Consider the following 26,431-nt stretch of genomic DNA (forward strand, 5'->3'; position numbering starts at 1 on the left):
AGCTGTGTACTTTTGATTTACTTTCAAAAGAATGCGGCAGCAGTCTAGATGCAGGGGAAGTTTTTTCGAAAAAAGGCCACTTTTTTCGAAAAAACCCTGTAATCTAGACACACCCAAGGAGAAATCCCTGGACTGTATGCCTTAGTTACAAAAGAGAAAAACAATTAGCCAGCTCAGACATGATTTGCAAACCCCCAAAGAAGGAAAACAATAAAACCTGACGGACTATCTAAACTTTTCCCTTTTTGCACATTTCAAGGAATCTGTTCCTGGGGGAGTCTCTCTCTCCTGCTAGCTGATCCAAAACAAATGCAGAGAAAAAAATCTCTCCGGTTGAAATTCCTTATCTGCATTTCATTGGCTGAATGCCCAAAGTCCCCTCCCCCAGGTGCTTGCCCAGGGTCGTACCATCTGTCACCATCTGCAGGCCCTGGTGCAGAGCGTGCTGCCCTTTCCACACTCTCCAGGTAAGTCAGACTCTTCTTTGCAGCTCCTATTCATGACAACCTGTATGCTCATGGCAGTGGTACCGGGTCTGTCAGCATCACAGGACAGGACACCGTCCCCTGCAGACGGGCCACCATAGACTGTTCCTCTATCCTGAGATTTCTCTTTTGGGACACTGGTACACACATTTCAGTCCTGATGTTAGCAACTAGCCTCATCCTTGTACCTGCTAGTTCCCTCCCTGTGCACCCAGATCCCATCTCCCCATCTCCCCCTCCGCCCCATCCACACTATACACAGCACAGGGGCATGGGTGTGGTTTCGGGGCAGCTCCCACTCCCGGGCAGAGCCGGACATGCTGACCATGGCCTCTGTGCAAGCACATTGGCTCTGACAATGCAGGGCACAGTCGCCCTCATCTCGTGGGGGGGCTGGGCATCATCCACTGTGTCCCCAGGGAGAACTGATCAAGCCTCTTCTTTCTCCACAGCTGCACCAGCTGCTTGTGCAGGGTGCACCACCCCACCTGGGACATGCTCCCGCACCTGAGGGCTCCGCAGGACAAACCGCAACACTGCAGGGGTACCACAAGCGGCACCTGGCAGCCCTGCGAGACCAGACCCGCATCATGGAGCAGCAGGCGCAGGAAGAGCAGGAGTTCCAGCGGGAGCTGCTTGCCCAGGGTCGTACCATCTGTCACCATCTGCAGGCCCTGGTGCAGAGCGTGCTGCCCTGTGCCAGTCCTACACTTACTGCCCCCCCATCTCCCACTCCTCCTCCCACTCTTTCTCCCCCTCCCGCCTCTCCCTCCTCAACCTCCACACCCTCCTCCCCACCCCCCCAAATCCTCCCCTCATCCCCCCAGGGATGTTGAGGCCCCTGCACCCACTGTGCTGGGAGACATGTGGCCCGGTGAGCCCCCCAACCGTGAGCCCTGAGCTTCCCCTCCCCCTTCGTCCTCTTGCTTCCCCCTTCCAGCTCCCTTCTCTCAGTTTTCCCCCTCCCCTCACCCACCCTCTCTCCTGCCCTCTCCTGCCTCCTTTCCCCAGTCTCCCGAGAGGTTCATCCCCCGCCCCAGCTGTGTTAAATAAAGACAGTTTCTATTTTTTAAAATACGTGTATTTTATTTGACATCGGGGGGGGGGGGGGGGGGGGGTATGACGGACCGGGCCTTATCCGGGCACAACTGAGGGCGTCTGCTCAGGGCGAATTGCTCAAATCCGGGGCTCCTTACAGCCCCCAGACTGGTGACCTCTCCAAATAGGCCTCAAACCAGTCTCACAGAGCGCTTCAGCTGCCTGCCTGAAGCCTCACGAGCAAAACCCCTCTGACACCCCAGCAATATCCGGGCCTATACACAGGTGGGAGGGTCCTAGCACCCAATCCCACCTACCCTGAACAAGTTCTGTCCAGTTCAAAGAAACCAGCCACAGATCCCTGGTCAATTTACCCTCTGGACCTTACCCACAAATCACGCTGGGCCAATCCTTTAGCATCTATATCTAAAGGTTTATCATCACAAGAAAGAAAAGCATGAGAGTAAGGTTGTTAAAGAATAGTACGTTACATGCACCGAATCTCCCAGTCCTCGATGCAGGCTCTAGCAGAGATGTTACAGCTGCTGGTTTAAAAGTCCTTGTTGCACATCCTAGCATCAGGATGGGTTCACAGGTCTTCCGGGCTCTTCGATCCCTGCAATGCTGCCTCTGGGATGAAGTGCTGAGCTGAGAACAAAATGGCATCGACCACATGGCCTCTTTATACCTCCTTCCTGGCCTCTTCTTGTATGTAGCAGGTCACCTGGTCCTCAGCCTCTCTCTGCTGGCCGCTCTTAGGTGTCCGCCCTCCTGCTTTAGGTGTGTCCTTGGCCCATTGAGAGCCATTGTCCCACAGGGCCTCGCTAATTAGCATGTCCACAGGCCCAGGCTCTGCCCAATGCTCAACCACATGCAGAGAAATATTCAGTATCCACACAGACTACAGATTCCTAACTACACACACAGACATTATACAACCACATAAATAGCTTACATAGGCTTATCAGATAATAAGCTTCTATTCAATACCTCAGATGGCCTCCTTCTATACCATTTTTGGGGCCAGCACCCCCACCTATGGGTGCAGCAGTGATCTGGCTGCTCCTCTCAAGATCCAGCAACGTGACAGGGGGGCTAGGGAAGGGTAAGTGGAAGGATGAGAGGGAGGAATGGGGCACAAGCACCCAGTGGGGCAGACCGGGGAGACTGTTAGCGCTCCTCAGGGTGGAAGCTCTCCCACAGGGCTCCCTGGATCCTGACATCCCCTCGATGGTGCTCCCGGATGGCAGCGTGCAGACAGTGCAGCCAGGCTGCCGGCAACGTGTCCACAAGACGCAGCAGAGTCCCCAGGGGCAGGTCTGGTTCCATGTTGCAGAATGCTGGGGTGCCCCGAGTGAGGGCAAGCAGAGCACTCTGAGACACAAATGCTTTGCTGTCCCTCAGCGAGGTAGACCAGCAAGCAGAGAAACCTGAGAACTGTCTGTTTGAGATGGGAGTTCGGGTCCCTTTAAGCACAGCCCTCGGCTAGCCTGAGGCAGCAGCCCCACACACTAAGTCCGACCCTGATGCCCTGCCAGCACTGGTTCCGGCCAGCCTTCCCTTCGATTCAGGCTCCACTCAATATGGACGCGCTATTTCGAATTAGAAAAATGCTAATTCGAATTAGTTTATGTGTCTAGATGCGTTATTTCGAATTAGCTTAATTTGAATGAACTACTTCGAAATAAGTTAATTCAAAATAGCGCTGTAGTGTAGACATGCCCTAAGTGATTTGCAGCATCCTGTGTGAGGACTGGTGCCCTAGTGACCCATTGCCCAATGGAGAAAGCAGCCAGACGGCTGCCACCCCTGCTGAGCTCGGGAACTGGCTATGTGCCCAACGCTCCGAGCCGCTGCTTGTGTGACTGCCCAGACTTGGCAGGGGCAAAGGAAAAGCTGAGCCAATGACCTGACAAGCGGGCAAGGTCAGAACGTATAAAATGTCTTGGTTTGACAACAAACGCAGGAGATGCGAGACCCAGAGCCAGAAGGAGAACCCTGGTGAGCGTGGAGGACTGGGCACCAGCCGGAGCCGTCAACGGAGCTGAGGAACTGAACGGGGCAAGTAAGTCACTGTGAGAAGGAGAGGGAATGCGCTGCTGTTACCCAGGGGCAAGAGCAGAGGCACCTACATGAGAGTTGGGCCCCACTGGTCTCAGGCCACCCAGATGGAGGCCCCCTAACCACTGTCCCCCCTTCTTTAGACGGCCGAGGTTTGTAGGGTCTGCAGGGGGGGAGTTTGGCTGCCTGTGTCCTGCGGGGTGGGCGCTTGCGGAGGGAGTGGCGTGAACATTAGGCCTGTCGGAGAAGCAGTCCAATTAACAGTTGGTTTCCTTAGGACAGCAGCATGCCAGGAGCCACGGCGGGTTACTGCATTCGGGATTACCACGACAGCGACCGGCAGGCGGTGAGGAGTTTGTTCATGGCTGGCGTGCGCGATTACATCCCCAAGTGCTACCGGCATGTGCTGACGCACCCACGCACTCTCCTGGGCCTCCTCGCTGTGAGCGTCGCGCTGTTCCTGAGCTCCGGCTCCCTGCTCCTCACCCTGCTGGCTGCCCCTGCCCTCTTAGCTGCCGCCTGGCGCCTGCTGGACTCTTACTATGGTCGGTTCATCCAGCTGTGTTTGGAAGACGACCTGCAGGACATCCAGAAAACCTACCTGGAGGGGGAAGATTCCCATTTCTGGGTGGCTGAGTCTGACGGGGAGGTGGTGGCCACAGTCGGTGCCAAACCCTCTACCCCTTCCGGGGATGGCGAGCGCACTCTGGGCCTGGCCCGGCTGTCGGTCAGACGGAGCCATCGGAAGAGGGGCATTGCCAGAGCTCTGTGCAGGGCAGTCCTTTGCTTCGCCCAGGAGCGCGGCTACAAGGGGGTGACCCTGACTGTGGGAATTTGGAATCCGGAGGGCAAGAGGCTGTACAGGAGCCTGGGGTTTAGAGAGATCGACCGCATCTCTCCCAAGAAGCTAGTGGGGAAGATATTTGAGGACATTTTTCTTTGTTACCGGTATGACAGCCTAGCTGGGAGCAGCTGAGTTGATATGGAGTCAGGTGGGCGAATGCCCGAGAACGTCACTTATTCACGAGCTTCAGAGAGGGAGACGAGTTAGTCTCTAACAGGAAAAACTTAAAAAAACACGAATAGTCCAGCAGCACCTTAAAGACTAACAAAACGTGTAGATGGCGTCATGAGCTTTCATGGGCACAGCCCACTTCTTCAGATTACTGGAGTATTAGAAGTCCAGATCCAAGAATAAGAAAGGGAAGTGGTTGGTTATGTCATGAGGATGTGCAAGGAAGGGTGCAACCCAGGAGATGTCCCTGTTCATTCCATTCTGATAAGAATCAAACTTGTAAATGAAGATAAATTCTAACCCTTCCCTGTGTGTTTGGCTTGTGAAATTGACCTGAAAAAACTCGGTTTCGAGATTCATTAATGAGTCCCTGGGCAGGTTACAGTGTTCCACATCCCATGACTTAACCAACCACCCAACACAATGAGGTGTCAGCCTCTTGTAACTACTTGAACAATCTGCTACTGTCTCCTTTTTTTCCTCTCCTCCTTTCCCCACTTCCCTTATTTATTCTTGAATCTGGACTTCTAATACTCCAGTCATCTGAAGAAGTGGGCTGTGCCCATGAAAGCTCATGACGCCATCTACACGTTTTGTTAGTCTTTAATGTGCTGCTGGACTATTTGTTGTTTTTAAAATTGTTATTTATTCAAGATTCACTTAGAAAAGGGGGCGGTGCGGGGAGTGGGAAATTTGGATTTTCTGCAGGGGAGATTTCATCTTCATGCCAACGAATTTATTCATCTGGCTCTGTGACAGCATCTAGCAGAGGGGTTGGGCAATCAATTTTGCAGGGGTGGGGGGGGGGCACTTCATGAATGTTGGTTGTGTTTGCCAGCTGGCTACTGTCCAGGAAGGGGCCGGGCATCGGGCACAAAAAGTGGGACCTTAGGCAGAAAGGGGCTGATCCCTCTGGGTGCCGCATGTGATGATGGACGGGGAATGACTTTGCATTCTCCCCCGCTTCCAGCACTTGATTGGCCTGAGAGCGGTGAAGCGGCAGGCTGAGTTGTGGACCGGATCAAATGCCTTGGTGGGCTGGGTGTGGCCCACGGGCCGGATCTTGCCCTCCCTGATCTTACATCCGAGGCCTTTGCATCTGTGGGTGCATCGGCCAACTCCCCGCACCCACAGTAATCCCCAATAGGATTATGTTTTCCAATGTGAATTACTTTACATTTATCAACATCACATTTAATTTGCCATTTTGTTGCCTAATCACTAAGGGTACGTCTACACTACAGCGCTAGTTCGAACTAACTTAGTTCGAATTAGTTAATTCGAACTAAGCTAATTCGAACTAACGCGTCTAGAACTAAAAACTAGTTTGAATTAGCGTTTTGCTAATTCGAACTAGCAAGTCCACATTGAGTGGACTCTGAACAGGGCTTAAGGATGGCCGGAAGCAGTGCTGGCAGGGCATCAGAGGAGGACTTAGAGTGTGGAGATGCTGTCTCAGGCTAGCCGAGGGCTGCGCTTAAAGGGTCCCGACCTCCACCCCGGACAGACAGTTCTCAGGGGTGCCCTGCTTGCAAAGAAGTTCTGGCTTGGAGTGCCCGGAGTACCCACACTGGGCACATCACACCACTCGGCCATCAGCCCGGCTGCACTTGCCGCAGGCTGCCATCTGGGGAGAGGGGGTAATTGGGGGGCTGCAGGAGAGCTTCCACCCCCAGAAGACCGCAGAGCCAGCCCAGTCCTACCCATCGGGGGCTCGTACCCCATTCCTCCCTCACCTCCTTCCACTTACCCTTCCCTAGCCCCTCTTCTTGATGTACAAAATAAAGATAACGTTTCTTCCAACATTGACTCTGTCTTTATTGAACAAAACTGGGGGAGACTGGGAAAAGGAGGTGGGAGAGGGGAAGAGAAAGGCTGGGAGAAGGGAGGGCAACTAAGATGATCAGGGGTTGGGAACAGGTCCCAGATGAAGAAAGGCTACAGAGACTGGGACTGTTCAGCTTAGAAAAGAGGAGACGGAGGGGGGACAGGATAGAGGTCTCTAAAAGCAGGGGTTGGGTGGAGAGGGTGCATTCAGAAAAGTTGTTCCTGAGTTCCCATAAAGAAGGACTAGAGGACACCAAAGGAAAGGAATGGGTAGCAGGCTTGAAACTAGTAAGAGAAAGTTGTTGTTGTTGACAAAGCAAATAGTTAACCTGTGGAACTCCTTGCTGCAGGAGGCTGTGAAGGCTACAACTAGAACAGAGTTGAAAGGGAAGTGAGTTCAAGTCATGGAGGTTGGGTCCATGGAGTGGTCTTAGCCAGGGGGTAGGAGTGGTGTCCCTGCCCAAAGTTTGTGGAAGGCTGGAGAGGGATGGCACGAGACAAATGGCTTGGTCACTGTCTTCGGTCCATCCCTTCCAGGGTCCCTAGGGTTGGCCGCTGTCGGCAGACAGGCTACTGGGCTAGATGGACCTTTGGTCTGACCCAGGATGGCCATTGTAAGCTCAGGGCTCAGTGTCGGGGGTCTCAGTGGACCCCCTTGATTTTCATGCACACCTGCTCCTGGGTGGCCAGGCTGGCAGCTCTCCTGCCCTAGACGGCCACTTTCCTGTGCCTAGTGCGGAGATCGTGGACGAGGTCCACGATGTCCGCACTAGCCCAGGAAGGTGCCCGCCTCTTGCGGTCCAGGGCAAGCTCCCGGGAGCCGCCAGCCTGGTCCCGGCAAGAGGGGGTGGGCTGGGGGGCATCGGGTGGGTGGCTCTGTGCCGTGCCAGGTGCAGGGTCTGCTAGCTGGGTGCTGGCAGGCTTGCACCTGGCACGGGCACCGTAGGCAGCCCGTGCCCCTTTAAGGGGTCCGGGGCCGGGAGGGGGGCATAGAGTTTCCCTGGTGTTGGCCAGAGTGGCCACCAGGGCAAGCTGGGGAGGGCTAGCCTCCCACTAGTTTGAATTAAGGGGCTACACACCCCTTAATTCGAACTAGCTAGTTCGAACTAGGCGTTAGTCCTCGTAAAATGAGGTTTACCTAGTTCGAACTAAGCGCTCCGCTAGTTCGATTCAAATTCGAACTAGCGGAGCGCTAGTGTAGCACCTACTAAAGTTAGTTCGAACTAACGTCCGTTAGTTCGAACTAACCTTGTAGTGTAGACATACCCAAAGTTAGTTCGAACTAACGGATGTTAGTTCGAACTAACTTTCATAGGCGCTACACTAGCGCTCCATTAGTTCGAATTTAATTCGAACTAGCGGAGCGCTTAGTTCGAACTAGGTAATCCTCATTCCACGAGGATTAAGCCTAGTTCGAACTAGCTAGTTCGAATTAAGGGGTGTGTAGCCCCTTAATTCGAATTAGTGGGAGGCTAGCCCTCCCCAGGTTTCCCTGGTGGCCACTTTGGCCAACACCAGGGAAACTCGTCTGCCCCCCTCCCGGCCCCGGACCTCTTAAAGGGGCACGGTCTGGCTACGGTGCCCGTGCCAGGTGCAAGCCTGCCAGCACCCAGCCAGAAGACCCTGCACCTGGCACGGCTCGAGCCACCCACCCGATGCCCCCCAGCTCTCCCCCTCTTCCCGGGACCAGGCTGGCGGCTCCCGGGAGCTTGCCCGGGACCGCAAGAGTCGGGCACCTGCCTGGGCTAGTGCGGACATCGTGGACCTCGTCCACGATCTCCGCACTAGGCACAGGAAAGTGGCCGGCTTGGGCAGGATAGCTTCCAGCCTGGCCACCCAGGAGCAGGTGTGCAAGAGAATCAAGGGGGTCCACTGAGACCCCCGACCCTGAGCCCTGAGCTTACAATGGCCATCCTGGGTCAGATCAAAGGTCCATCTAGCCCAGTAGCCTGTCTGCCGACAGTGGCCAACCCTAGGGATCCTGGAGGGGATAGACCGAAGACAGTGACCAAGCCATTTGTCTCGTGCCGTCCCTCTCCAGCATGCCACAAACCTTGGGCAGGGACACCACTCCTACCCCCGGCTAATACCACTCCATGGACCCAACCTCCATGACTTGATCTCACTTCCCTTTAAACTCTGTTCCAGTTCTAGCCTTCACAGCCTCCTGCCGCAAGGAGTTCCACAGGTTGACTCTTTGCTTTGTGAAGAACAACTTTCTGTTACTAGTTTGAAGCCTGCTACCCATTCCTTTCCTTTGGTGTCCTCTAGTCCTTCTATTATGGGAACTAATGAAGAACTTTTCTTGATGCACCCTCTCCACCCCACTCATGCTTTTATAGACCTCTATCATATCCCCCCGCCGTCTCCTCTTTTCTAAGCTGAGAAGTCCTAGTCTCTTTAGCCTCTCTTCATATGGGACCTGTTCCAAACCTCTGATCATTTTAGTTGCCCTCCCCTCTCCCACCCTCTCTCTTCGCCTCTCCCACCTCCTTTTCCCAGTCTCCCCCAGTTTTGTTCAGTAAAGAGAGATTCTATTTTTGACCACATATTTTCTTTATTTTGTACATCAGGAAGGGGGGCTAGGGAAGGGTAAGTGGAAGGAGGTGAGGGAGGAATGGGGTACGAGCCCCCGATGGGGAGGACTGGGCTGGCTCTGCAGGCTTCTGGGGATGGAAGCTTTCCTGCAGCCCCCCAATTGCTCCCTCTCCCCAGATGGCAGCCTGCGGCAAGTGCAGCCGGTCTGATGGCCGAGTGCTGTGATGTACCCAGTGTGGGCACTCCAAGCCAGGACTGCTTTGCAAGCGGGGCACCCCTGAGAACTGTGTGTCCGGGGTGGGGGTCGGGTCCCTTCAAGCACAGCCCTCGGCTAGCCTGAGGCAGCAGCTCCACGCTCTAAGTCCTCATCTGATGCCCTGCCGGCACTGCTTCCGGCCATCCTTAACCCTGGTTCAGGGTCCACTTAACGTGGACATGCTAGTTCAAATTAGCAAAACGCTAATTCGAACTAGTTTTTTAGTCTGGATCCGTTAGTTCGAATTAGCTTAGTTCGAATTAACTAAGTTCGAATTAGCGCTGTAGTGTAGACATACCCTTAGTTCGGCGAGATCTTTTTGAAGCTCCTCACAGTCTGCTTTGGTCTTAACTATCTTGAGCAGTTTGGTATCACCTGCAAATTTTGCCACCTCACTGTTTACCCCTTTCTCTAGATCATTTATAAATAAATTGAATAGGGTGGGTCCTAGGACAGACCTTTGGGGGACCCCACTACTTAACTGTCCCCACTCTGAAAACTTACCATTTATTCCTACTCTTTGTTTCCTGTTTTTTAACCAGCTACTAATCCACGAAAGGACCTTCCCTCTTATCCCATGACAACTTACTTTACTTAAGAGCCTTTGGTGAGGGACCTTGTCCAAGGCTTCCTGGAAATCTAAGTGCACTATATCCACTTGATTCCCCTTGTCCACATATTTGTTAACCCCTTCAAAGAACTCTAGCAGATTTCTACAGCATGATTTCCCCTTACAGAAACCATCCTGACTTTCCCCCAACAAATTATATTCATCCATGTGTCTGACAATTTTATTCTTTAGTGTAGTTTGCCCGATACAGAGGTCAGACTTACCAATCTGGAATTGCCAGGATCACCTCTAGAGCCATTTTTAAGTATTGGCTTGACGTTAGCAATCTTCCAGTTGTTAGGTATGGACGCTGATTTAAAGGATAGGTTACAAAGCACAGTTAATAGTTCTGCAATTTCCCATTGCAGTTTTTGCACAACTCTTGGGTGAATGCCATCTGGTCCCGGTGGCTTGTTACTGTTAAGTTTATCCATTTGTTCCAAAACCTCCTTTAATGACACCTCAATCTGGGGCAATTCCTCAGATTTGTCACCTAAAAAAATGGCTCGGGTTTGGGAATCTCTCCAATATCTTCAGCTGTGAAGACAAAAGAAAGAATTAATGTAGCTTCTCGGCTATGACTTTATCATCTTTGAGTGCTCCTTTAGCATCTCGATTGTCCAGTGGCCCCACTAGATGTTTAGCAGGCTTCCTGCTTCTGATGTACTTAAAAACATTTTGCTGTTACTTTTTGCGTTTTTGGCTAACTGTTCTTCAAACTGCTTTTTTACTTTTTTATTATATTGTTGCACTTAATTTGACCAAGTTTATGGTCCTTTCTATTTTCCTCACTAGGATTTGACTTCCACCTTTTAAAAGATACCTTTTTATCTGTCACTTGCTTATTTTACCTGGTTGTTAAGCCACAGTGTCATTTTTTAGTTCTCTTACTGTGTTTTTTAATTTGGGGCATACCTTTAGGCTGGACGTCTATTATGGTGTCTTTGAAAAGTTTCCATGGAGCTTGCAGAGATTTTACTTTTGTCACTGTAGCGTTTCATTTCTATTTAACTAACTTCCTCATTTTTATGTAGTTCTCCTTCCTGAAATTAAATGCCGCAGTGTTGGGTTGTTGAGGAGTTTTTCCCACCACAGGCATGTTATATTTTATTATACATTATTACACTATGGTCACTATCTCTAAGCAGTGGAGTTACATTTTCTTCTTGAACCAGATAGTGTGCTCCACTTAGAACTAAATCAAGAATAGCCTCTCCCCTTGTGGGTTCCAGAACCAGCTGCTCCAAGAAGCAGTCATTTAAAGTATCAAGACATTTTATCTCTGCACACCGTCCTGAGGTGACGTGTACCCAATCAATACGGGGATAGTTGAAATCCCCCACTATTATTGAGTTTTAAAATTTGATAGCAGACGGACATAGTGTCCGTGACTTAACTCTAGGTACATAGTGTCCGTCTGCTATGTACATTGGACAAACATCTCAGACACTTCGCCAAAGGATTAATGCCCACAAAACAGATATCAGACAAGATCACAAAGAAAAAACAGTTTCTTGCCATTTTAACCAGAAAGGACACTCTCTCAATGACTTAACCACCTGCATTCTGCTACGAAGACCTTTTACATCTGCACTTGAAAGGGAATCCTCTGAACTGTCATTCATATTAAAATTCTACACCTTCCAAAAAGGAATGAACAAACACTCAAGCTATCTTACCCATTACCAAGATAGCTTCCCCAATAATCACCTCTAATACCATTAGCTCACAGACATCCCACTCTCCCCACCTCTAATATCATCAATTCACAGACACTTACCTTCCTTCCTCCCCCCCCCTGCATCCCCCTCCTGTTCTGAAATGTGATTTGTCCTTTTCATATGTGTTCATTTTTTTTAATTGTATCCTTTGGTATATATGGTTGTGACTATTTTCTTCCACTATTTGATCTGAGGAAGTGGGTCTGGCCCACGAAAGCTCATCATCTAATAAACCATCTTGTTAGTCTTTAAAGTGCTACATTGTCCTGCATTTTGCTTCAGCTACCCCAGACTAACACGGCTACATTTCTATCACTTTTGTACTCTGGTATGTCTATGTCCCATTGATTGTCCTCATTCCACCAAGTTTCCATGATGCCTATTCTATCAAAACTGGGCACTCTAGTTCAGCCACTTTACTATTTAGACTTCTAGCATTTGTGTACAAGCACTTTAATAATTTGTCACTATTTATCTGTTTGCCATTTCCTCATGTTAGACTCTTTTTCATTTGATTGTGTCTCATTTGTTCCGACCTGTACTTGCATCCTCTCCTCCTGTCTAGAACATAAAACATCTCTATTAATACACCCTCCCCCAAGAGATGTCTCTGACCAATCCAGGTGCTCCTCTGCACCCGTTGGCTTTCCCCCAGGCCTTAGTTTAAAAATGGCTCTACGACCTTTTCAATGTTAAGTGCCAGCACTCTGGTTCCATTTTGGTTTAGGTGGAGCCCATCCTTCCTGTCAAGGCTCTCTGTCAAGGGGTTAACCCCCCCCCCCCCAGTCTCAAAGGCTTGTGGGGCAGGGACGAACCCGCATTGATTTCAGGGAGGGGTCCCACCCTGCCTGCTGATGGTTTACTCTAGGCCTTCCGGTCAGTGTAGGGTTCCTACGTACCAGGGGGGGTGAACCCCCTTATGGCTCTCGGACTCCAGACCACCGCTGCCCAGGCTTCTATGTGCTCGGCTCTCTGATTCTGGCCCGGGGTCGGCGTCACTCACCGTTGCCTGCCCGACTTCTTCCTCAGAGCCAGCCGGTCTGTCTCAGTCGCTGGCTGGTTCTGCCCTGCTGCCAGCCTCTCCCGCAGCCCCTTTCTTCCCCCCTTGGGACGGGGCTGCCCTGCCCTTGCTTCGGCATCCTCTGCTCTTCCCTCCATGGCGTGGACACTCTCCCCCCACCAGGTGAGCTGGTGCCACGTTTAAATGCAGCCGCTGGCTTTCAGCACATGCGCAGCAGCACTGATGGAGATTGCCTGGCTCCCCATTCTCAGTGTGGGCGGCCAGCCTGCCTGTGCACGGAAAGGGGGACGGGGCTAGCCCATCACACCCATTCTCGGTGCGGGCGGCTAGCCCGCCCGTGCACGGAAAGAGAGATGGGGCTAGCCCGTCACACTCCCCCTATCCCAAAAGTGTCCCCAGTTCTTAATAAACTATATCCTGCGCTTCATTAACATGATCTCGCCGGCGCGCTAGTTTGAATCACAGCTGATTCAAACCAGGAAGTGCACGCCAGGATGTGTTAGTTCTGACTAAAGACCTTAGTCCGAACTAACGTTACTCATTTTTTGAGGAATAATGTTAGTTTGGACTAAGGGCTTTAGACCGTACTAACGCGTCCCGGTGCGCACTTCCTGGTTCGAATCACCTGTGATTCGAACTAGCACGGCGGCGAGATCATGTTAATGAAGTGCGGGATATTTAAACAAACAAGACAGACAAACACACACAAGCTCAGCACACAGTTTTTCAGGCAACTAGCAAGTAACCCCCCAAACCCCCCCCCCACACACACACACTACAGACAGCCACTGAACTCAAGGGTCCCGCAGTCACCCCTCCTTCACCTGGAGAACTCCCTTTCAAAACTCCCTGTGAGTTGCCCCTGTTCGCAAAGGGCAACTTTGCATTCTTGAGCTGAAATCTTCAGAGGCTGGGGAAGGGGTTCACAGTTGGCCAGGCACTACAGGACACGGAGAGCATCTGTGCTGCTCTGACACAGAGCGTGTCTCAGTCCGCACTGGATGTACCGAGCACGGGCCCCGGGGGAGCAGCTTTCGGGGTTAATAAGTTCCCGACACACTCAGCAAGGAAACCGGCAGATGGAAGATGTTCGTTAATTCAGATTGTATCGATTTTGCATGTGAGCGATTGTCTCTCTACCCTTAGGAGTAAGGCTTTGGGGGGGAACATGCACCTGGCGTGGCTGCACAGTTACATTTTCCTTCATGTCCACATGGCAGGAGAAGGGCTTCCAGCCTGGACAGGGGACAGAACCTTGGGGGCAATAGGAGGAGTCGGGTATTTTTACACAGGTTCCAGCACTCCTATGGGCCCCACATTGGCTGAGGTCCTTGGGCATGACATCAATATCTTCACTCCCATTGGCTACGAGAGGAGCTGTGATTGCTCAGGCAAGGGCTGAAAATTGGGCCTTCCCCTTGCCCGTAGGAGCAGGTTGTCCCCTTGTATTTCTTAGTTCTTCTTGGCACAACTTTGCAAGTCTGTTTTGCCTTCTGGCCACGTTAATCCGAGGGTAATGGAAAAGAAGACACTTTGCTGACAGGCAGGTCTCTGTCTCTGTAACTCCCAGGGACAAATTGTCTCAATTGTCTCAATTGTCTCAATTTCCCTGAGACCCAAAAAGAAAGACATTCAGTTTTCTCCCACCACCAAATATGAATCAAAATTTAAAATAAGACCTTTTCCACAGACAAGATCATTGGGAATCTCCTCTCTGCGGCAAAGCTCTCCCCGCTTTCCCAACCTCCACTTTGCTTGGAGTTGGGAAAACAAAGATAATCTGCAGAGAACAATGGGGTTCTGCTCATCCCATGTAACTTAGGGTATGTCTAGACTACAGGCTTTTGTCGACAGAAGTTTTGTCAACAGATACTGTCGACAAAACTTCTGTCAACAAAGAGTGTCTAGACTACATCCAGTTCTGATGACAAAGCAAGCTGCTTTGTCAACATGACAGTGTAGACACAAAGGATAGAGTAGATGCAATAACGCCCTCTGTTGACAGAACTCTCATTATTCCTCATAGAATGAGGTTTACAGCCGTCGACAAAACTGCCGAGTTCTGTCGACGTTCTGTCAACAAAACTCAGCACCAGTGTACACTCAGGTATAGTTTTGTCGACAAAAGTCCACCTTTGTCTACAAAACCCTGTAGTCTAGACACACCCTTAAGCAGGAAGGCTTAAGAACACAAAAATCAACCAATATTAGTTAACCAAAACAAAAAGAAAACACTTTTATTATTAAAACAAGACTACTGTTTCAAGCATAGTAAATGACTGCATGTTAAAAGCCATGGAGTGAAATAGACTCAGGGAGAATCCCTGGACTGTAAGCCTTAGTTACAAAAGAGAAAAACAATTAGCCCGCTCAGACATAATTTGCAAGAAAACAATAAAACCTGACGGATTATCTAAACTTTTGCCTACTGACACATTTCAAGGAATCTGTTCCAAGGGGAGTCTGTCTCTCCTGCTAGCTAGGGAAAAACGGCTCTGATCCAAAACAAAGGAAGAGAAAAAAACTCTCAGTTTTAAATTCCTTATCTGCATTTCATTGGCTGAATGCCCGAAGTCCCCTCCCTCAGGTACATCTCCAGAGTTGCTTAACCCTTTCCTCACTCTCCAGGTAAGTCAGACTCTCCTTTGCAGCTCCTATTCATGACAACCTGTATGCCCATTGCAGTGGTACCGGGTCTGTCAGCATCACAGGACAGGACACCGTCCCCTGGAGACGGACCACCATAGAATGTCCCTCCATCCTGCGACTTCTCTTTTGGGACACTGGTACACACATTTCAGTCCTGATGTTAGCAACCAGCCTTAGCCTTGTCCCAGCTAGTTCCCTCCCTGTGCTCCCAGATCCCAGCCCTGCTCAGTGCCCTCCTAGCTCTCTGGGAGCCCATCTCTGTGCTCTCAGGTCCCAGCACCCTTCCATGCCTACACAGGTCCCTGGGGAGTCCCCCTAGTAGCACCCTCTCACTGCTAGTGGCTTGCAGGTCTGCTGCCGGAGTGGAGACAGCCCTGGGTCCCTGCTGAGTGCTCGCGTGTGAGTCCAGGCAGCAACACCTGCAAAATCCCTCTGCCACTGGAGCAGGGCCCACCAACTGCCAGCAGCTCTGGTTCCCTGGAAGATCACTCGGCCTCTCTGTGGACCCAGAGCCAGTCTGTTTTCTGTGCAGGCAGCTCTTTCCCAAACAGCCACAGTTACTCACAGCACCTTCTAGCCAGGCCCTTCTCAGCCCCAGGCACAAGAGGGTCTCTCCCTCCAAGGACGATTACCCACGGACCCGAAGCAGCATGCTAGATCCCAGCCCCCGCCGGCTCTAGCTTCCAACAGCGGCTCCTGGACTGGAAAAGGCTCCACACCAGCGATCTGGCTCCTTCCTCCAATTTGGAGCCCCCCAGCTCTCTCCCTGCACTGCCTGGAAGAGAGCCAGAGTTTCCCTTCTTTTTCCCAAGGGCTCATGGGAGCTGTAGTCTCTCAGGCTAGAGCAAAGGAGTCTTGGATTCTCACAGTCTGATGGGTTTGGGAAGACGTCGGTGGTGGATCAAAACTGCGTATGTTGGTTTGGGATAAAAGGAGGTGGCCGTGTAGGCTGGTTTGCAAGAGTTAAGGGTATGTCTACACTATAATGTTAATTCGAAATAACAGCAGTTATTTCAAATTAACTTCAATAGTGTCTACAAATGGAAACCGCTATTTCGAATTTAATTCGAAATAGCAGAGTGCTTATTTTGAATTTGGTAAACCTCATTCTATGAGGAATAATGCCAACTTCGAAATAGCTATTTCGAATTAAGTGCTGTGTTGATACTTATTTCGAATTGGGGGCATCCAGCCCTCCCCAGTTCCCCCTGGTGGCCACTTTCGGCACAACCAGGAAAACTCCTCTCCTCTCCCCCAGCCACGGGGCCCTTAAAGGGGTAGCTTCCGGCCACTGAGCACGTGCCAGAGCCAGGCCTGCCAGCAGCCACAGACCCTCACGCAGTGGCCGCACAATGGCAGACAGTGGCAGCCAGCCTTCCCCCGGCCTGTCCCCCAGCACCCAAGGGCCAGCCAGGGGCTGTAGGTGGCGTGCGCCTGCCTGGACTAGTGCGGAGATCATGGACCTCCTTGAGGTTTGGGGGGAGTCCCTCAACGTCCATGATCTCCACACTAGGAGGAGGAATGCGGCCGTCTACAGCCGCATAGCAGCCACCATGGCCTGCAAGGGACACAGGTGCACCCAGGAGCAGGTTCGTCTCAAAGTGAAGAAGCTGCGTCAGGTGTACGCCAGGGCCACCGGGGCAGTGCTGCAGCAGGGGCTGCCACCTGCCCCTAATTCCCTGCCCTTGACCGAATCCTGGGAGATGGGGCGGTCCGCGCCAGCCTGGGGAACAGTGAGCTGGGAGCTGAGGGCCCTGATCCGGGTGCACCAGAGGGGACACCACCACCTGGCACTGGAGTCCACAGGGTCATCCTGGGAGGCCATGCCAGGTAAGTGCCAGCACTGTTCCCTACCCGGCGGGGAGGCGGGGAGGGAGACCAGGGACCACACGCACGGGCCATACCTCCCACAGATCACGCAGCCACCTGTGCACGTGCGGACACGTGCTGTGCCACCCCTGGGCAGGTGTCTCGAGCTGCCTGCCACACAGGGGCCATGGCCCGATAGTCACACGTGTGTGAAGAGACCCGACACGCTCCCAATTTCGGGGCAGGACACAGCAGGATGCCCTCCCTTCACACGCCCCCTCTTCACAGTGGCAGGGGACAGCTCCCCCTCCACTCCGTCCACACTATACACAGCTCAGGGGCATGGGTGCGGTCTGGGGGCAGTTCCCACTCCCGGGCAGAGCCGGATATGCCGACCATGGCCTCTGTGCAAGCACATCAGCTCTGACGGTGCAGGGAACGGTCGCCCTCACCTCGCAGGGGGGCTGGGCATCATCCACTGTGTTCCCAGGGAGAACTGACCACTTCTCCCGCACCTGAGGGCTCCGCCGGACCTCCGCAACACTGCAGGGGTACCATGAGCGGCACCTGGCGGCCCTGCGAGACCAGACCCGCGTCATGGAGCAGCAGGCGCAGGGAGAACGGGAGTTCCAGCGGGAGCTGCTTGCCCAGGGTCGTGCCATCTGTCACCATCTGCAGGCCCTGGTGCAGAGCGTGCTGCCCCGTGCCAGTCCTGCACCTGCTGCCCCCCGCAACTCCAACACCTCCTCCCACTCTTTCTCCCCCTCCCGCCTCTGCCTCTTCAACCTCCACACTCTCCTCCTCAGTCTCCACACCCCCCACCTCACCCTCCACACCCTCCTCCCCATCCCCACGGGGATGTCGAGGCTCCTGCACCCGCCGTGCTGGGAGACATGTGGCCCGGCAAGCAACCCAAGCGTGAGCTCAGAGCTTCCCCTCCCCCTTCGTCCCCTTGCTTCCCCCTTCCAGCTCCCTCCTCCCAGCTTTCCCCCTCCCCTCACCCACCCTCTCTTCTGCCCTTTCCCACCTCCTTTTCCCAGTCTCCCTAGAGGTTCATCTCCCGCCCCAGCTGTGTTAAATAAAGACAGTTTCTATTTTTGAAAATACATGTATTTTATTTGACACCAGGAAGCGGGGGGCTAGGAAAGGGTAAGTGGAAGGATGAGAGGGAGGAATGGGGCACAAGCCCCCAGTGGGGCAGACCGGAGAGACTGTTAGTGCTCCTCAGGGTGGAAGCTCTCCCGCAGGGCCCCCTGGATCCTGACATCCCCTCGATGGTGCTCCCGGATGGCAGCCTGCAGACAGTGCAGCCAGGCTGCCGGCACCGTGTCCACAAGATGCAGCAGAGTCCCCGGGGGCAGGTCTGGTTCCATGTTGCAGAGTGCCGTGGTGTCCCAAGTGAGGGCAAGCAGAGCACTCCGAGACACAAATGCTTTGCTGTCCCTCAGCGAGGTAGACCAGCAAGCAGAGAACCCTGAGAACTGTCTGTCCGGGATGAGGGGTCGGGTCAGTTCCCTGCTGAGCCTGGGAACTGGCTATGTGCCCAACGCTCCGAGCCGCTGCTTGCTTGGCTGCCCAGCCTTGGCAGGGGCAAAGGAAAAGCTGAGCCAAGGACCTGACGAGCACACAAGGTCAGCAGGTATAAAATGTCTTGGTTTGACAACAAACGCAGGAGATGCGAGACCCAGAGCCAGAAGGAGAACCCTGGTGAGCGTGGAGCACTGGGCACCAGCCGGAGCCGTCAACGGAGCTGAGGAACTGAACGGGGCAAGTAAGTCACTGTGAGAAGGAGAGGGAATGCGCTGCTGTTACCCAGGGGCAAGAGAAGAGGCACCTACATGAGAGTTGGGCCCCACTGGTCTCAGGCCACCCAGATGGAGGACCCCAACCACTGTCCCCCCTTCTTCAGACAGCTGAGGTGTGCAGGGTCTGCGGGGGGGGAGTTTGGCTGCCTGCGTCCTGCACGGGTGGGTGCTTGTGGCGTGAACATTAGGCCTGTCAGAGGAGCAGTCCAATTAACAGTTGGTTTCCTTAGGACAGCAGCATGCCAGGAGCCACGGCGGGTTACTGCATTCGGGATTCCCACGACAGCGACCGGCAGGCGGTGAGGAGTTTGTTCGTGGCTGGCGTGCGCGATTACATCCCCAGGTGCTACTGGAATGTGCTGACGCACCCACGCACTCTCCTGGGCCTCCTCGCTGTGAGCGTCGCGCTGTTCCTGAGCTCCGGCTCCCTGCTCCTCGCCCTGCTGGCTGCCCCTGCCCTCTTAGCTGCCGCCTGGTGCCTGCTGGACTCTTACTATGGTCAGTTCATCCGGCTGTGTTTGGAGGACGACCTGCAGGACATCCAGAAAACCTACCTGGAGGGGGAAGATTCCCATTTCTGGGTGGCTGAGTCTGATGGGGAGGTGGTGGCCACAGGCGGGGCCAAGCCCTCTGCCCCTTCTGGGGATGGCGAGCGCACTCTGGGCCTGGCCCGGCTGTCGGTCAGACGGAGCCATCGGAAGAGGGGCATTGCCAGAGCTCTGTGCAGGACAGTCCTTCGCTTCGCCCAACAGCGTGGCTACAAGGGGGGTGACTCTGGATGTGGCATTTGGAATTGGGAGGGCCGGAGGCTGTACGGGAGTCTGGGGTTTAGAGAGATCGACCGCATCTCTCCCAAGGACCTAGTGGGGAAAATATGCGAGGACGTTATTCTTTGTTACCGGTATGACAGCCCAGCTGGGAGCAGCTGAGTCGATATGGAGTCAGGTGGGCAAATGCCCGAGAATGTCACTTATTCAAGAGCTTCAGGGTATGTCTACACTACAGCGGTAATTCAAACTAACTTAGTTCGAATTAGTTAATTCGAACTAAGCTAATTCGAACTAACGGATCCAGACTAAAAAACTAGTTCGAATTAGTGTTTTGCTAATTCAAACTAGCATGTCCACATTGAGTGGACCCTGAACCGGGGTTAAGGATGGCCAGAAGCAGTGCCGGCAGGGCATCAGATGAGGACTTAGAGCGTGGAGATGCTGTCTCAGGCTAGCCGAGGGCTGTGCTTAAAGGGACCCGACCCCCACCCCGGACACACAGTTCTCAGGGGTGCCCCGCTTGCAAAGCAGTTTTGGCTTGGATTGCCCGGAGTACCCACACTGGGCACATCACAGCACTCGTCCATCAGACCGGCTGCACTTGCCGCAGGCTGCCATCTGGAGAGAGGGGGTAATCGGGGGGCTGCAGGAGAGGTTCCACCCCCAGAAGCCCGCAGAGCCAGCCCAGTCCTCCCCATCGGGGGCTCGTACCCCATTCCTCCCTCACCTCCTTCCACTTACCCTTCCCTAGCCCCCCTTCTTATTGATGTACAAAATAAAGATAACGTTTCTTCCAACATTGACTCTGTCTTTATTGAACAAAACTGGGGGAGACTGGGAAAAGGAGGTGGGAGAGGCGAAGAGAGAGGGTGGGAGAGGGGAGGGCAACTAAAATGATCAGAGGTTTGGAACAGGTCCCATATGAAGAGAGGCTAAAGAGACTGGGACTTTTCAGTTTAGAAAAGAGGAGACTGAGGAGGGATAGGATAGAGGTCTATAAAAGCATGAGTGGGGTGGAGAGGGTGCATAAAGAAAAGTTCTTCATTAGTTCCCATAATAGAAGGACTAGAGGACACCAAAGGAAAGGAATGGGTAGCAGGCTTCAAACTAGTAAGAGAAAGTTGTTCTTCTTCAGAAAGCAAATAGTCAACCTGTGGAACTCCTTGCTGCAGGAGGCTGTGAAGGCTAGAACTAGAACAGCGTTTAAAGGGAAGTGAGATAAAGTGATGGAGGTTGGGTCCATGGAGTGGTATTAGCCAGGGGGTAGGAGTGGTGTCCCTGCCCAAAGTTTGTGGAAGGCTGGAGAGGGATGGCACGAGACAAATGTCTTGGTCACTGTCTTCGGTCCATCCCCTCCAGGGTCCCTAGGGTTGGCCGCTGTCGGCAGACAGGCTACTGGACTAGATGGACCTTTGGTCTGACCCAGTACGGCCATTCTAAGCTCAGGGCTCAGAGTCAGGGGTCTCAGTGGACCACCTTGATTTTAATGCAAACCTGCTCCTGGTTGGCCAGGCTGGCAGCTCTCCTGCCCTAGCTGGCCACTTTCCTGTGCCTAGTGCGGAGGTTGTGGACGAGGTCCACGATGTCTGCACTGGACCAGGCGGGTGCCCGCCTCTTGTGGTGCTGGGCAAGCTCCCGGGAGCCGCCAGCCTGGTCCTGGGAAGAGGGGGAGGGCTGGGGGGCATCTGGTGGCTGGCTCGAGCCGTGCCAGGTGCAGGGTCTTCTGGCTGGGTGCTGGCAGGCTTGCACCTGGCACGGGCACCGTAGCTAGCCCGTGCCCCTTTAAGGAGTCCGGGGCCGGGAGGGGGGCAGACGAGTTTCCCTGGTGTTGGCCAGAGTGGCCACCAGGGCAAGCTGGGGAGGGCTAGCCTCCCACTAGTTCAAATTAAGGGGCTACACACCCCTTAATTCGAACTAGTAAGTTCGAACTAGGCTTAGTCCTCGTAGAATGAGGTTTACCTAGTTCGAACTAAGCGCTCCGCTAGTTCGAATTAAGTTTGAACTAGCGGAGCACTAGTGTAGCGCCTATCAAAGTTAATTCGAACTAACGTCCGTTAGTTCGAATTAACTTTGTAGTGTAGACATACCCCCCGAGAGGGAGCCTGGAAGGATGGCACAAAGCCCAAGTCCTCCAGTAGGCAATTGTTAAAGAGCCAATAGGCTGGTCCCAGCCTCTCCGCACTGAGAGGCTTTCACGGCCACCAAATGGTGCTTCGTGCGTGGGACTGGCCGAACGCTGGAGGAGTGGGTTCGTGGTAGATGGAAGCGAGATGGATAAATGCAGTTCAACCGGGAGTGGCTCGACCGATCGTTCCCCACCCGGACAAATGTGAAGGTGGTGGTGTTGTCTAGGTGGTGGTCGCGCCAGATGTGCACCAGGGAGTGATGGTCCAAGATCTTCCTGAGGACGCCTGCTGTGCCCTGGCAGTTCTTGAGTGCTGCATGGTCCCGGTCTTCAAGGGCGGTGTTGAAATCCCTGCTCAGGAGCAAACACTCATCAGGATACAGGGTGTTGAGGAAGGTGGCCGTCTGCCGATAAAAGGTTACCCAGTCCACGCCCGAGTTTGAGGCATAGACGTTGACCAGGTTCAACGTCAGCCCCTCCACGTGGACCCGAACGTGCAGCAGGCGACCCCCAGCACCTCAGGCCGCTGGGCAGGAGACAACAGGGTGACCGCCCCCGCTGTCTGAGCTCCGAGGTGGCTGTAGTACACCTCGTCCCCCCATTCCAGCCGCCAGCCAGCCTCGATGGATGGCGTCGTGTGGTTCTCCTGCAGGAAAACCACTGAGTATCCCTGCTCCTGGAGGAAGGTGAGCACCCTGCTCCTGCAGAGACCCGCCCTACAGCCCTGGGCATTTAAGGTGGAGATGTTGGTATCTCTCATGATGAGGGCTGGGGTGGATTCTCGCAGGCAGGGTGATCGGCACCCCCCGCAGGCCCTGCAACAGGCCATTCCCTGACCCAAAGGCCAAGAGAGCGGTCATAGAATCATAGAACCATAGAGCTGGAAGAGACCTCTGGAGGTCATCAAGTCCAGCCCCCTGCTCTAGGCAGGACCAATCCCAACTAAATCAACCCAGCTAGGGCTTTGTCAAGCCGAGACGTAAACACCTCATTTTGGTTGCCCTCCGCTGGACCCTCTCCAATGTGTCCACATCCTTTTTGTAGTGGGGGGCCCAGAACTGGACACAATACTCCAGATGTGGCCTCACCAGAGCCGAATAAAGGGGAATAATGACCTCTCTGGATCTGCTGGCAATGCTCCTCTTAATGCAACCTAATATGCCATTTGCCTTCTTGGCTACAAGGTGTCGGGGACTCGAACCCAGACGGCTTCAGTTCGTTGTCTGACCGCAAAGAGACAGGCAACACCAGCAAGGTCTAATCACAAAGCTCTTTATTGAAGAGTGCACACGACAATAGAGAGCAGCCCTCTCTACCAAGAACCAGCCCCCGATTTCTATAGCAAGTAGGGTTATATAGACAGTTCCATCGCGTCATAGACTATTTACTTAAGCAACCTACCCTCCTTTGTTAGTTAGAAACTTCTAGCATGGGTGCATACCTTGCCAACTATACAAGGTGGCCTCGATACATTAGCAACTTTCTTATTAAGACAGAAAGTAAGTACCAGACAATGAGGAGACAGGGAGTTTTCTTATCAATTTCTTAAGCAAGCAGTTCAGCTCAGCAAGTACAAAAATGCAGCTGTTCGCTTATCTCATGCCCTTGCTCAACTCATGTCTCAAATTTTGTTCAGGGACTACCCAGAACTCTTTGCTGGACTCTTCTCCGTCTGTCTTAGCTTATCCGCCCTAGGCCCAATTTTCTGTGGCCTAACAGTGGGCACACTGTTGACTCATCTCCAGCTTCTCATCCACTGTAACCCCCAGGTCCTTTTCTGCAGAAGTTCTACTTAACTGGTTGGTCCCCAGCTTGTAACAATGCTTGGGATTCTTCTGTCCCAGGTGCAGATCTCTACACTTGTCCTTGTTGAACCTCATCAGATTTCTTGTGGCCCAATCCTCCAATTTCTCTAAGTCACTCTGGACCCTATCTCTGCCCTCAAACGTATCTACCTTTCCCCCTTGCTTAGTGTCATCCGCAAACTTGCTGAGGGTGCAATCCATCCCCTCCTCCAGGTCATTAATAAAGATATTAGAATCATAGGACTGGAAGGGACCTCGAGTCCCTCCTTTCTATTTTCCTCACTAGGATTTGACTTCCACTTTTTAAAAGATGTCTTTTTATCTCTCACTGCTTCTTTTACTTGGCTGTTAAGTCGCAGTGGTACTTTTTTGGCTCACTCACTGTGTTTTTTAATTTGGGGGTGTTCATTTAAGTTGGACCTCTATTACGGTGTCTTTGAAAAGTTTCCATGCAGCTTGCAGGGATTTTACTTTTGTTGCTGTGCCTTTTAATGTCTGTATAATTAACTTCCTCATTTTTGTGTAGCTTCCCTTTCTGAAATTAAATGCTACAGTACTGGGCTGCTATGGTGTTTTTCCCATCACAGGCATGTTAAATTTAATTATATTATGGCTACTATTTCCAAGCATTCCAACTCTATTCATCTCTTGGACCAGATCCTGCACTCCACTTAGGAGAAAATTAAGAACTGTCTCTCCTCTTGCAAGCTCCAGAATCAGCTGCTCTAAGAAGCAGGTATTAAAGGTGTAATTTAAGGTAGTGAGAGGAGTTAATATTTCTTTTCGAGTGACACACACTGGATGCTCTTGTCCTTTGTAAAGCTGACTCCTTGTCACCCAGAACACCCCGAATTTGATTAGTAAAAACAATGTCACGCATACTCATTCTCTCAAGTGTGGAATAAAAGTTTTACTTGTCCTCACCTCAGCTGGTAGAGAACTGTAACAAGAAATCCTTAAGTCACAATTCGTATTCCATAGCCAAGATTTTAGCTCTTACCTGTGCAACATAACTGCTAGTATTCAGAAATGTAGAGAGACAAGGTGGATGAAGTAATATCTTTTACTGGACCAACTTTGGTCCAAATCAATCATAGAATCATAGAATAATAGGACTGGAAGGGACCTCGAGAGGTCATCGAGTCCAGCCCCCCGCCCTCAAGGCAGGATCAAGCTCCGTCTACACCATCCCTGACAGATGTCTATCTAACCTGTTCTTAAATATCTCCAGAGAGGGAGATTCCACCACCTCCCTTGGCAATTTATTCCAATATTTGACCACCCTGACAGTTAGGAATTTTTTCCTAATGTCCAATCTAAACCTCCCCTGCTGCACTTTAAGCCCATTACTCCTTGTCCTGTCCTCAGAAACCAAGAGGAACAAATTTTCTCCTTCCTCCTTGTGACACCCTTTTAGATATTTGAAAACCGCTATCATGTCCCCCCTTAATCTTCTTTTTTCCAAACTAAACAAGCCCAGTTCATGAAGCCTGGCTTCATAGGTCATGTTCTCTAAGCCTTTAATCATTCTTGTCGCTCTTCTCTGTACCCTTTCCAATTTCTCCACATCTTTCTTGAAATGTGGCGCCCAGAACTGGACACAGTACTCCAGCTGAGGCCTAACTAGTGCAGAGTAGAGCGGCAGAATGACTTCACGAGTTTTGCTTACAACACACCTGTTGATACAACCTAGAATCATATTTGCTTTTTTTGCAACAGCATCACACTGTTGGCTCATATTCAACTTGTGGTCCACTATGACCCCTAGATCCCTTTCCGCCATGCTCCTTCCTAGACAGTCGCTTCCCATCTTATATGTATGGAACTGATTGTTCCTTCCTAAGTGGAGCACTTTGCATTTCTCTTTATTAAACCTCATCCTGTTTACCTCTGACCATTTCTCTAACTTGCTAAGGTCATTTTGAATTATGTCCCTATCCTCCAAAGAAGTCGCAACCCCACCCAGTTTGGTATCATCTGCAAACTTAATAAGCGTACTCTCTATCCCAATATCTACATCATTGATGAAGATATTGAACAGTACGGGTCCCAAAACAGACCCTTGCGGAACTCCACTTGTTATCCCTTTCCAGCAGGATTTAGCACCGTTAACAACTCTCTGACTACGGTTATCCAGCCAATTATGCACCCACCTTATCGTGGCCCTATCTAAGTTATATTTGCCTAGTTTATCAATAAGAATATCATGCGAGACCGTATCAAATGCCTTACTAAAGTCTAGGTATATGACATCCACCGCTTCTCCCTTATCCACAAGGCTCGTTATCTTATCAAAGAAAGCTATCAGATTAGTTTGGCATGACTTGTTCTTCACAAACCCATGCTGGCTATTCCCTATCACTTTATTACCTTCCAAGTGTTTGCATATGATTTCCTTAATTACCTGCTCCATTATCTTCCCTGGGACAGACGTTAAACTGACCGGTCTGTAGTTTCCTGGGTTGTTCTTATTCCCCTTTTTATAGATGGGCACAATATTTGCCCTTTTCCAGTCTTCTGGAATCTCCCCTGTCTTCCATGATTTTTCAAAGATCATAGCTAAAGGCTCAGATACCTCCTCTATCAGCTCCTTGAGTATCCTGGGATGCATTTCATCAGGACCTGGTGACTCTGGTACCCTCTCTCTGCTTGTATTCACTACGTTAGGCACACCTCCAGACTTCTCAGTGAAGACCGAAACAAAGAAGTCATTGAGCATCTCCGCCATTTCCAAGTTTCCTGTTACTGCTTCTCCCTCCTCACTGAGCAGTGGGCCTACCCTGTCCTTGGTCTTCCTCTTGCTTCTAATGTATTTATAAAAGGTCTTCTTGTTTCCCTTTATGCCTGTAGCTAGTTTGATCTCATTTTGTGCCTTTGCCTTTCTAATCTTGCCCCT

General features: G+C 52.0%; 2 protein-coding genes across 2 annotated transcripts; both read left to right on the forward strand.

Moving 5' to 3' along the window:
• Positions 1 to 3,827: 3,827 nt before the first annotated feature.
• On the forward strand, positions 3,828 to 4,560 carry LOC142830021 (N-acetyltransferase 8-like). The gene has a single exon (XM_075932861.1). The coding sequence runs from the start codon at positions 3,871 to 3,873 to the stop codon at positions 4,558 to 4,560; it is 690 nt and encodes a 229-aa protein (XP_075788976.1). The 5' UTR covers positions 3,828 to 3,870.
• Positions 4,561 to 18,638: 14,078 nt separating this feature from the next.
• LOC142829778 (N-acetyltransferase 8-like) lies at positions 18,639 to 20,446 on the forward strand. The gene is made up of 2 exons (XM_075931195.1): positions 18,639 to 18,801; positions 19,066 to 20,446. The coding sequence occupies exon 2, from the start codon at positions 19,075 to 19,077 to the stop codon at positions 19,762 to 19,764; it is 690 nt and encodes a 229-aa protein (XP_075787310.1). The 5' UTR covers positions 18,639 to 18,801; positions 19,066 to 19,074; the 3' UTR covers positions 19,765 to 20,446.
• Positions 20,447 to 26,431: the final 5,985 nt, after the last annotated feature.

This window comes from Pelodiscus sinensis, chromosome 6 (assembly GCF_049634645.1).
Source record: "Pelodiscus sinensis isolate JC-2024 chromosome 6, ASM4963464v1, whole genome shotgun sequence".
Classification (NCBI taxonomy): domain Eukaryota; kingdom Metazoa; phylum Chordata; order Testudines; family Trionychidae; genus Pelodiscus; species Pelodiscus sinensis.

Bases quoted from the DNA above. Each gene is read 5' to 3' on its own strand.
- LOC142830021 (XM_075932861.1), top strand. From the start codon at position 3,871: ATGCCAGGAGCCACGGCGGGTTACTGCATTCGGGATTACCACGACAGC.
- LOC142829778 (XM_075931195.1), top strand. From the start codon at position 19,075: ATGCCAGGAGCCACGGCGGGTTACTGCATTCGGGATTCCCACGACAGC.